The sequence below is a fragment of the Gossypium hirsutum genome, chromosome D07, assembly GCF_007990345.1.
Source record: "Gossypium hirsutum isolate 1008001.06 chromosome D07, Gossypium_hirsutum_v2.1, whole genome shotgun sequence".
In the NCBI taxonomy this organism is placed as follows: Eukaryota; Viridiplantae; Streptophyta; class Magnoliopsida; order Malvales; family Malvaceae; genus Gossypium; species Gossypium hirsutum.
In genome coordinates, this window is record NC_053443.1 from 58,426,389 (window position 1) to 58,437,484 (window position 11,096).

At 36.1% G+C, this 11,096-nt stretch overlaps 2 protein-coding genes across 2 annotated transcripts; one reads left to right on the forward strand and one right to left on the reverse strand.

Annotated features, from left to right (window-relative positions):
* Positions 1 to 4,002: 4,002 nt before the first annotated feature.
* Positions 4,003 to 6,035, forward strand: LOC107926547 (uncharacterized). Its single transcript, XM_016857431.2, has one exon. The coding sequence runs from the start codon at positions 4,018 to 4,020 to the stop codon at positions 5,785 to 5,787; it is 1,770 nt and encodes a 589-aa protein (XP_016712920.1). The 5' UTR covers positions 4,003 to 4,017; the 3' UTR covers positions 5,788 to 6,035.
* On the reverse strand, positions 5,842 to 8,966 carry LOC107926546 (receptor-like protein kinase FERONIA). The gene has a single exon (XM_016857430.2). The coding sequence runs from the start codon at positions 8,853 to 8,855 to the stop codon at positions 6,183 to 6,185; it is 2,673 nt and encodes an 890-aa protein (XP_016712919.2). The 5' UTR covers positions 8,856 to 8,966; the 3' UTR covers positions 5,842 to 6,182.
* Between the last annotated feature and the right edge of the window lie 2,130 nt (positions 8,967 to 11,096).

Sequence of the window (11,096 nt, forward strand, 5' to 3'; positions counted from 1 at the left end):
AGCTTGCTACTACCTTCAACACCAACACCTACCATGTACTTTGAACCACTTTTCGTCTATCTGAATTTCTTTCATTTATTTTAAATTTTCAAATAGCTTATGTGGGATGTGACTAGTGAACGATCAATCATTCGAAGGCTGCTGAAGGAAAATGTTTCATTGAAATTTTGTATGTTACCATGGAATCTATTAGAACTTGCAAATTTGGAAGCGTGGAAATGTATCATTTATGTTGTTGTTGCCCAAATCTAAAACTTCCAACCTGTAGCAGTTCGTTAATGACTGTGGAATTGATCCTTCAAGTTGGTTACCACTGAGACTAACTGTTCTCAAAACAATCAATGAGAGCTGGTCGCTAAAAGTCCCAAAACAATCTGGAATAGTTCCACCCAACTTGTTCTTAGACAAGTCAAGTACAGAAAGAAGAAAACTCAGATTGCAACTCTTGGAAGAGATTTCTCCAACCAACTCATTGTTTGAGATTAAGAAATAACTCAAGTTCCTGTGGTGGAGTTGTAAGTGGTCCTTGAAGTGAATTGGAGCGAAAGTCCGGAATAAACAGATGCTTCCCTGGAATTTGCTCAACGATAGTCAAGAAGTTCATAGAAAGGTTCAAAGTGACCAAGTCCTCCCATCCTTCGGCTTGAATTTGGTTATTAGAAAGATCTAAAACTTGCAAGTGCTTGGATGCATTCAAGAAGCTTGGGAAACGGTGCATGTTGCAAGAAGAGAAATGGAACTCAATTATCATGGGTAGGGTAGAATTGACATCATTACTACACCTAGTTAATGATGGTAAGTTGTTAAATGAAAGATCAAGTGACCGTAGATTCCTAAGCTTCACAAGCATGCATGACTTGATATTTTCACTCAAGTTATTAGATGAAAGGTCAAGAAAAGTAAGGTTCATGAAGTCAAAGAAAGAACTTGGAATTGTGTCAATGGGACCACTAAATTTGTTAGAGCTGAGGTCTAGATACTCCAAAGACGGTAAACTAAACAACCAACCTGGTACTCTACCATTAAGCAAGTTTGCATATAAGTCAAGATACGAAAGTCCACTTATGTTGTTGGAAATGGTACCCTGAGGGAAATTCCCAGAGAATTCCATGAAAGTAAGGCTGGTGAGGTTAAATGTTGATGATGGAAGACACCGCTGAAATTGTTAAAAGAAAAAATCCATGGAAAACATCTAGAATTTTCCCTTGAAACATGTTGCCTGAGATATATAAGAAGGTGATTTTTGTGAGGTTTCTAAGTACTGAAGCGATTGACCCCATAAATTCACAACGATAAAGTTTAAGTGTTTTCAAGTGTTTAAGATTACCAATTGAGCCGGATAACCCTTTTGAAAACCTTGTCCATGAAATATCCAACAAACTAAAGTGACTGCTCCAATTTGTTTCTGGTAGATAACCAATGAGATTTGGATTACTTTTTAAAATGATGTTTTGAAGATATGGAAGATGGAAAACTTGGGTTGGAAATTTCCTTGCAAATGTCAGTTAGAAAGAATGCTTCAATGAGACAGTCAAGTTAAGGAAAGAATAAGGTACAACCAGACACAAATCCATACCGTCAAGGACCATGTTTTCTAATTTTGTAAGGTTATGGACAAGCATGTTAAAATCATGGTTCCTACACAAAAGATAATTCAAACCGAGATCAAGCGAAACTAGTTCTGACAAAAGAGAGAATTCAGGTGGGACAAGACCAGTAAGTCCAGTGTGAGAGAGAGAGATTGAGATAAGTCAGACTCCTCAAATTACCAAACTCAGATGGAATTTCAGAGTTGCCGAAATCATTGCCGGCAAGGTTGAGCCAAGAGGGAACTGTTTGATTGGAGAGAACCAATTAGTCCCCTACAACAGAGATCAAGGCCGATCACATTGCCTTTCTTGTTATCACACACCACACCCTCCCATTTGCAACAGTCAGTACCTTCATCCCAAGAAGCCGTCTTATGAAAAGAAGCAATGTGAACTCGGTGTGAACAAATACTAATGGAAATGGAAAGGTTGCAATGCAGAACTTTGTTGGGGACGACATAAATGTGTTGGAGGAAGAGACAAAGAAAGGGATAGCATTAGCAATGAAGAGTTGAACAAGCCCAAAAGGAATATTTGATTTGTTCAATATTTCTAGCTGGCCTAATGTTGAAATAGATGAAACAGTTACCATTTGTTGGGATTTAAACATTTGTTCGATTTTACTTTGGTAAGTCAAAATAATTAAAGTCGTTGATCACTTCTGCAATGTGCCTTGCAGTATATTTTCTGGTGCTGAAGTGTTGGTAAATCTTTTTCCTCTATTGATTTATAATATGTATCCTGCAACACATACCGACACAATCCTAGTCAAACTTTCTCCCATGAAATATGATAATCATATAAGAACTGGCATAGCTTATAAGATTCAACAATTCAATCAAAGATAATCAAAGATCATTTTAGTAAAAGACTATCTTGTTGGACAATTCACATGGTGAAAATAAACAAGTAAATATGATATTTATCCCTCTTGCTTAATACCGAAGCCTTGTAAGCCTATAAATACTCAGTTGACTTGTAGGGTTTTTGAGAGAGTGATCGTACTATTTGGTTCATTTAAGAGAGGATTATTTGAGTGCTTTGTACTTGAATGAAGCTATAATTATCCGAGAGTTAAGATAGAAAGTAAATAGGTAAGACACGAAAAATATAGATTAAATCCAAATTCTATTAACAGGTCTTTTGTCCTCTCTTTCTGTACTTGTGTGTGCCAGTGCGCACACTTCACTTACATTTCTAATCATTCATATATATATATATTAAAAAAAAGCTTAATCCTTAAATTGGTATTTAAATTACACCATTCTTTTTAAGTTGGTACCTAAATTTTGTTGTCACTAATGATACCCAAATTAATCTTATGTTACAATATTTACACCAAAATATTATATTCATTAAAAAAATTTTAACCAATATTAAACTGCCACATCATATAAACTTTAAAAATTATTTTTTAATTCTTTTATTTTTCTTACTTTCTTTTACAATATTTATCTTTCTTTATTTTTTCCTATTTTTCTTCTTTCTTTATAATGCCTGACAATACTAACAATGCTCGAAATTTGCCTCCCAAGGTCGAGACACTGACAATTAATTCTATTTTCGAACTTTATCTCTTGCTTGTTCCACCTGATGAGGTTGAAAAAGTTATTTCATTGATCAAAATCAATATTTTTAGAACTAGGCCAAGAATCGATCAATGTATTGGTCTAAAGATATGAGTTGAACCAATTGACTTGCAAATTGATACAAATCAATTAAACCAATCTAAACAACTAATATTGGACCAATTTTACCTATTTTTTAAAAAATATTTTTTTATGAATATTTTTAATAATTTATTTTATCAAGCCAAAGAAACTGATCAAATCAGAAATTGGTGACTTGATTAGTTCAACTATCAGTATAGTTTTGAAAAAAGAAAAAAAGAAAATATACATAAGAGAAAATAATACTTTTTGTCTTTTTCGTCACTTGACAATTTTTAATTGGTTATTTTTTAAATTATACTTAATGGTTTAACTAAAGATTGAACTAGAAAAGATACTGACTTGAAAAACAATAGTTCAGAGACCACTTCTGATCAAAAAAAGTTTTAGGTACCAAAATGAAAAAAACATAGTTTAGGTACTAATTTGTGAGTTAAGCCTCTTTTAAAATAGACTGACGGTTTAATTAATGGAGGTACCAACTTGGGAGAAAAAAATAATTTAAGTATCACTTGTGACCAAAAGAAAAGTTTAAATACGAAGATGAGAAAATGAATATAGTTTAAGTATCAATTTATATATTTTTTCATAAAAAGAAAATTGGGCTTTCCTTTGTTATCGGGCCGATAAAAAGAAAAAGCTAAATGGGCCTTAAACCATCTAATAGAACTGAATTTCTCTCCCTAAAACGCAGCGTTTTTGGGGTTTTATTAGGTGAAAAGAAATCCGAAATTTTTCTTTGATTTTCGCAGCACAAAATGCAGCCTCAGAATCTCTCCTTCTCTAAAACCATAAACCCTTCCTTCCTTCTCTTCCCTTCCCCTAAACCTTGCCTCTTCGCTTCATTTTCCCACCAGAACCGCCCATTTTCGTGCCAATATACTCCCATTCTTTCCGTTCACCATCGAGACATCCGTGCATTTGCCGGCCGGAGCAAGAAGAAACCGGGGGACCAATCTTCGGGTCGACTCGAAGGAAATTCAGAGATAAGGCGCGTGGCGAGGCAAAACGCGCGTCGGAAACAGAAGAAGCGAGCCGAATCACTCTTCTATCGGTTGAAAAACCCGGGTAAAAGCATCCATGCCGATAACTTCACCGAAGAAGAGTTGGAAGCAATCGGGCTCGGTTATGACCGGATGGTCCGGTTCATGGAAAAAGACGACCCGAATCTGAAACACCCTTTTGATTGGTACAAGTATGGTGAATTTGGTCCCTATTCATGGCGTGGGGTTGTTGTTGGGGAACCAATTCGAGGGCGGTTCTCGGATGAAAGGGTCACAATGATAGGGGAAGTGAAGAACCATGAAGAATGGGAGAAGATAGAACAGTTCGAGATGGCTTCAGAGTTTGGTAAAAGACTGGAAATGATGGATAGAAATGTTGGTTTTAGGTATTTCTGGGTATTTGTTAGGCACCCAAAATGGAGGATCAGTGAATTGCCTTGGGAACAATGGACTTTGGTTAGTGAAGTAGTCCTTGAAGCTAAGAAAACTGAGAGGTTAGATAAATGGAGTTTGATGGGAAGATTAGGAAACAAAGCTAGATCGTTGATTACACAATGTGCAGCTTGGATGAGACCAGATATCATTTATGTTAAGAAGCCTGTGTATCAATGTAGATTCGAGGGTCAAGATGAGTTCTTTAATGCATTGATACCGTTTCTCGATCCGAAAACAGAAAGGGATTTTTTGTTTGAGGTTAAAAAAGAGAATGGGAGTGTGGAAATGTGTAGTTATTTTGAAGGATTGTGTAAGATTGTGAAGGTGAATCAAAAGGCATTTGTGGATGATGTGGTGAAAGGGTTTGAAAAATTGAGTGAAGAAGGGAAGTCTAGGTGTTTGGGGTTTTTATTAGGGAATCATCCTTTGCCTCTTTTGCATCCTTATACAAAGGAATGGAAGGCTAAGTTGGAGGAGATGGAACTCGGTTGTGATGCCCCAGATGATGATGAGGATGTTGGTAGACATCGAGAGTCGGGTGAGATGCAGTTCACAGATTGGATTGAGGATGATTATGGTGGTCGTGATGATGATGATGATGACGACGATGATGATGGAGAGGAAGCAGAGGATCAAGATGATGTAGTTTTGGACATTGAAGATAAGGGAGATGAAGAATTAGGGACCAAAGAAGAAGAATCGGACGAAGAAGAGGATGAAAAGTATTGGGAGGAAGAGTTTCAAAAGGCATTAAGTAGCTCCGATAGGATGGAAAAGCTTGTGAAACGAAGTGTTGAGGTAACTACAGAGCTCTACAACAAACAATTAGCAATGCTAGCTGACAGAAAGGAAAGGATTATGGAAGATGGAGATGAAACCGAACTAAGAGGTAAAAGAGCAAAAGTGAAACCAGAAGAGTGGAAACGGGCAGGGATCGGTCGATGGAATAAGAGGATTAAGAAGAGTAAGATCCCACCGGAACTGTTTTTGCGAGCGGCTGTTCGACCATTTACATATAGGAATCTTGTGAAAGAGATTGTATTGACAAGGCATGCCATATTGGAAGGTGAGATTGGTAGGAAAGATTAGAATACAATGTAGATGACCAGAGACATACATGATAAATATGTCTATTGCTTTTCCAAGCTTGCATTTCACAACTGTTAAGCTATTTGTAGAGGTGTAGTTAATGAATGTTGTAGAAGTAGAACAATTTTGATCAGAGTTGGAGGGAGTCATGAGCTTAATGTTTTCACAGGTTTATTCTATCTTGTGTTAATTTTACAATGTAGAATTTCATGTTGATGCTTCTAGTGAAATGGACATTCTTTTTGGCACTGATTTGTCTTGCGTTTCTTATGATATAGAAGATATTTGGAAGAATGACAATTTGAACTTTCAAAGTTATAAAGGGATGGAGATATTCTATGCACTTCTATTAATTAGTTCTTCTATTTTAAGCATCATGTTTCCAACAGTTATTCCTATCGTCCTTGAGGATTCTTAAGCTCAGAGAAGACCGCCCCAGAAATTAAAACTTCAGAATCTTTGGTAGCTGAAATATGTTCATCAGTCGGTGCGACGCTAAACCTACTAAACCCTTCACCACTTACATCTGTACACTCGAAGACGTGAAATCTTGGGGCATCATCTCCATCCCCTGCATCTATTTCAATCCCATCTCCTCCAAATTTTATTTCCTCCTCAGCACTTTTCTGCAACTGCAGTGCGAACTCAAGGCCCCACACCACATCGATCATCGATGGCCGTTTGATTCCCTCATCATGCAAGCAACTTATTGCAACCTCAGCATATTTCTTCAAACACTCTGGTGCAATCTTACCTTTCAAAAATGGATCGATGATTTGATAAAGGGTTCCATTTCGATAGCATTCTTGAGCCCACATTGCTAAATTCACTTGTCTTTTTTCTGCTAACCGATTGATTGGTGGTTTAGCACATAAAACTTCACATAACACAACCCCAAACGAATATACATCGGATTTTTCAGTCAACTGTTGTCGACGGTAATACTCTGGATCCAAATACCCAAAACTGCCTTTCACCAGTGTGCTAACATAGGCTTTAGACATGTTGGTTGGACCAACTTTGGACAATCCAAAATCCGAAACCTTAGCCACCCATTTTTCATCCAACAAAATGTTGGTGGTCTTAACATCACGGTGAATTATTATATGATTTGCCCCACTATGGAGGTATTGCAATCCACGAGCTGCACCGATGCAAATCTCTAGTCGTTGTTTCCATGCAAGATGAGGGTTTTCAGTGTTGTAAAGATGATCACGGAGGGTCCCATGAGCCATGAAATCATACACAAGGATCATCTCATTATCATCATTGCAATACCCAATTAAAGGGACTAAGTGGAGGTAACGGAGTTGGGAAAGCATCTCAATCTCTGTCCTGAACTCAAGGGCCCCTTGTCGGGACTCGGGATCTAACCTTTTGATTGCCACCGGGGTTGCACCACCATTGATGAATCCTTTGTATACACGGCCGAACCCTCCAACGCCAATTATGAAAATAGAATCGAAATTGTTGGTGGCCGCTTTGATTTCAGCTATTGGAAACAGGCGACAAATATCAGATGGTAGGTATGAGCTATTGTTAGACTTGATGGACTTGTTGCTGTTGGAAAATTGGCCCTCGGATGCCGAGCCTCCATAACTAGAGGTTACATCTTTGACTCTCATCCTGCGCTTGATAATGAAGAAACATAAGAGGGATAGTAGAACAAATCCAGATATTCCAACACCACCACCAATAATTGTTGTTTTCTTCTTCTCATGCTTCCCATGTTGACTCGATTGTGGAACAGTTATAGGAGGAGTTGTTGGCTCAGGGTCAGGGTTAAGCCCACCTAGATTGCCGTTGTTGCTCAATTTGAAGATTTCAACCCCGTTGAGGATTGCATCTGAAAAACGGGTTTTCCACCTCGGGGCAGGGTGCAAAGCAATGGAGAGATTTTGTTTCTTTTCATTTCCTTTCAGTCCCATCCCAACTACATAATCTTTATATGTTGGGACTCCTCTTCCACCACTCCGGCTTATAACGTCCATGTCAGTTTCTGCTGTTATATTGGCTAAGAAGATCTCAAAAACTCTGTCACCTCGTTGTGTTATCTCAATCTGGAACTCACAAAAATGTAACCTAACAAAATAATTAAACCCTGAATCAACAGGGAACTCCCAAGTCAAGTTGTAATGTTCATTTAAAGTAGCATTCGTCCCCATTGTCCTAGCTGTTGTATAGACAACATCCGGTGCAGAAAACGATGGCTTATCATCACTGTAGTTAAGATTGATGCTGAGATTAACAGGAAGAACAGCTGTTGCAGCTTCTGTCAGATAATCATCATCGGCTGACCAAAATCGGTACATGCCAGTGTCATCTACGGGAGAGATTTGCTTCCCACCTACGTTGATTCGATTCATCAACTCAAGGGCAGTGTTGTTTCCCACGGTGTATAAGCTTCCCTGGCTCTGGCCTATAAACTTGACCCCTTCATCATTAGCTGGTCGATAATAAAGATTATTCGGCATGGAAACAATTTCAATCCCGTTTACGAAAGCATATGAATCTGAAATGTCTGGACTTGGAATAAACGTTAGGTTTAACCCCTGACCTCCCTCAAGGTTAACACAGAACTCTTTGATAAGCGTTTCTTCACCTTGAGCATGAAGAGTAGCACTGAAATTCTTGAGAAGGGTAATATCACCAGCTTTAACGGAAAAGAGAGCTTTGGAAGCGTCAAAGCTTGGATATGAAGTTGGAAAGAAATACAAGCGAATAAACTTTTGGCCGGATGTAAGGGGAATTACGTAGGTGAATTCAGAGTTGGAAGCCCGAGCTGTGGCGAAGGGGACTTGACCAAGACTAGAAGGGGGCTGCTGGAATGCTTTCGAAGACACTGATTTATTGTTTTTTGATTCTACAAGGGACAACTTTGGCATACTATCTCCAGTCCAAACCCGGCCATCTAGACCAATGTTGTCATTAGGAGAACCACAGTCAATTGTGATGCTTTCTGTAGGGGTGAAAGGAGGAGGTGAGTCACCGGCAACGTTGACGGTGATTGAAATATCGAGTATGAGGAAAAGATAAAGTAGGTTTTGGATGGTTGAACACTTCTTCATAGTAGAGAAAGAGAGAGACTACAAAATGAAGAGAGCGAGTCTGTGAATGTGTTAAAAACCAGTGGGCTTATACTCAACATAATTCCCACCAACTCGTGAAAAGAGAGCATGATGAAAGTGGGATTGTTTATGATGTATATTCCACTTAATTTCCATGGCTATATATCACCGTAAATTTGTACAAAACTGCTTAACGTCAGACTTTAAATAGCTGCAACATAATTCCCACCAACTCTTGAAAACAAAGTGGGATTGTTTATGATAGGATATTCCACTTAGGGTATGTTTGATTGCCAGTAAAATATTTTTCGTAAAATGATTTTTGGAAAATGTTTTACTTTTCTGTAAAATGATTTACTGGAAAATATTTTCTGGTGTTTGATTGAATCTATGTAAAATATTTTCTGCTGCTTGGTAGATTTTTTGAAAATATTTTTCGGAAAAGTTATTTTTACATATATTAATATATATTAATAAATTTTTATATTTTAAATTATTTTTACATATATTGCAATGATTTATTTATAATAATACTCAATTATTAAGCTACAATATTAATCGTTATAAATTGAAAAAAACTAATATCAAATAAATTATTTGTAATTGTGTTAAAAAAATAAGTATTGAATAATTAAAAAAACAAGTTACTGGAAAATCGATAAACAGAAGCAGTTTTCTACCGGAAATGAAGGAAGGAATGAAGGAGGCGATAGACAGGAGAGCACGGAAAATGTCTTACGGAAATTGAAAGAGTAAGACATTTTCCCTAAAATGTAACCCATTTTCCCTTGTTTTGGAGTTCATTTTCCAAATGGAAAATGTTTTCCGCCAATCAAACGCTGGAAAAGTTGAAAATGATTTTCCGGAAAATCAATTCCGTCAATCAAACAGACCCTTAATTTCCATGTTAACTTAGACCAGCTAATAGGATAGGGTTAATATACTATTTGCCCCCCAAAGTTACACCAAATTTTCATCTTGGTACTTAAAGAATTTTTTCTTATCAGTTAACCCATTCGTTAATGATGTGGCGTGCTCTCAGTGCGCCACGTCACCCAATTCCTATTGTCCCGAAATAAATTCAAAAAATAGGGAAAAATGCAAAAAATTCTAAAAAATTTTAAAAATAAGAATTATATAAAAATCCCAGAAATTAAAAAAAATTTATTTTTATTTTTTAAAATACATAAAATATAAAAAATGAAAAAAATATATGGAAAGTTATATAAAATTTCCAGAAATTAAAAAAAATAATTTTTATTTTTAAAAATACATAAAATTTCCAAAAAAAATTTATTTTATTTCAGGAAAATAGGCATTAGGTCCACGCCATCTTTTTTTAATGTTGTTAACAGCTAGGATAAATTAATAAAAAATGAAACTTCAAGTACCAATTTGATAAAAAAATTTAGGTACTAAAATAGTAATTGAGTGCAACTTTGGGAGGCAAATAATACATTAACCCAATCAATAAGGTGTGATGAAAGTGGATAGTTAGAGCAATTAGCAATAAGAATAGGATATGATGGAAGTGGGATGGTTGATGTCATGATGGATATACCACACACATTGTCTTGTCTATCTGTATTCTACAACACTAGCATTAGTCTTTCTCTCTTTCCCCTTTCAGACGACCGCAAGTAATCTAAGTGCTCCCTACCCAAACGCAATTTATAGTACAGGGTGTGCAAATTTGAGTTAAAATTGAATTAATTCGGTTAATCGATTAAATTCGGTTAATTGGTTAGTAAATTGAATTAATTCAGTTGGGGGCCAGTTAATAATTTTTTAGAAATTCGGTTAACAGTTAATTCGATTTGAAATCAGTTGGTTAACCCAATTAATCAAACTTAATAAATAATATTATAATATATAAGTATTCGATTGGGGGTTGGTCGGTTAATTTGGTTAATTTTTTTTATGTTTTATATTTATTTTAACCAAAAATCAAGAAACATAACTTAATAAATAATATTATAATATATAAGTATTCGGTCGGGGGTTGGTTGGTTTGGTTAATTTTTTGGAAGTATAAATTAATCGGTAGGTTAATTCGGTTAATTTTTTATATGTTTTATACTTGTTTTAACCAATATATATATATACATTTCGGTTAGGTTAATTTTTTTAAAAAAAATCCAGTTCGGTTAATAGTAGTTCGAGTCGATTGAACACTCCTATTATATACACCTTTTTAAGCAACATTTTAGTTCAAAAGTAGAAGTATTATTATTTTTTAGT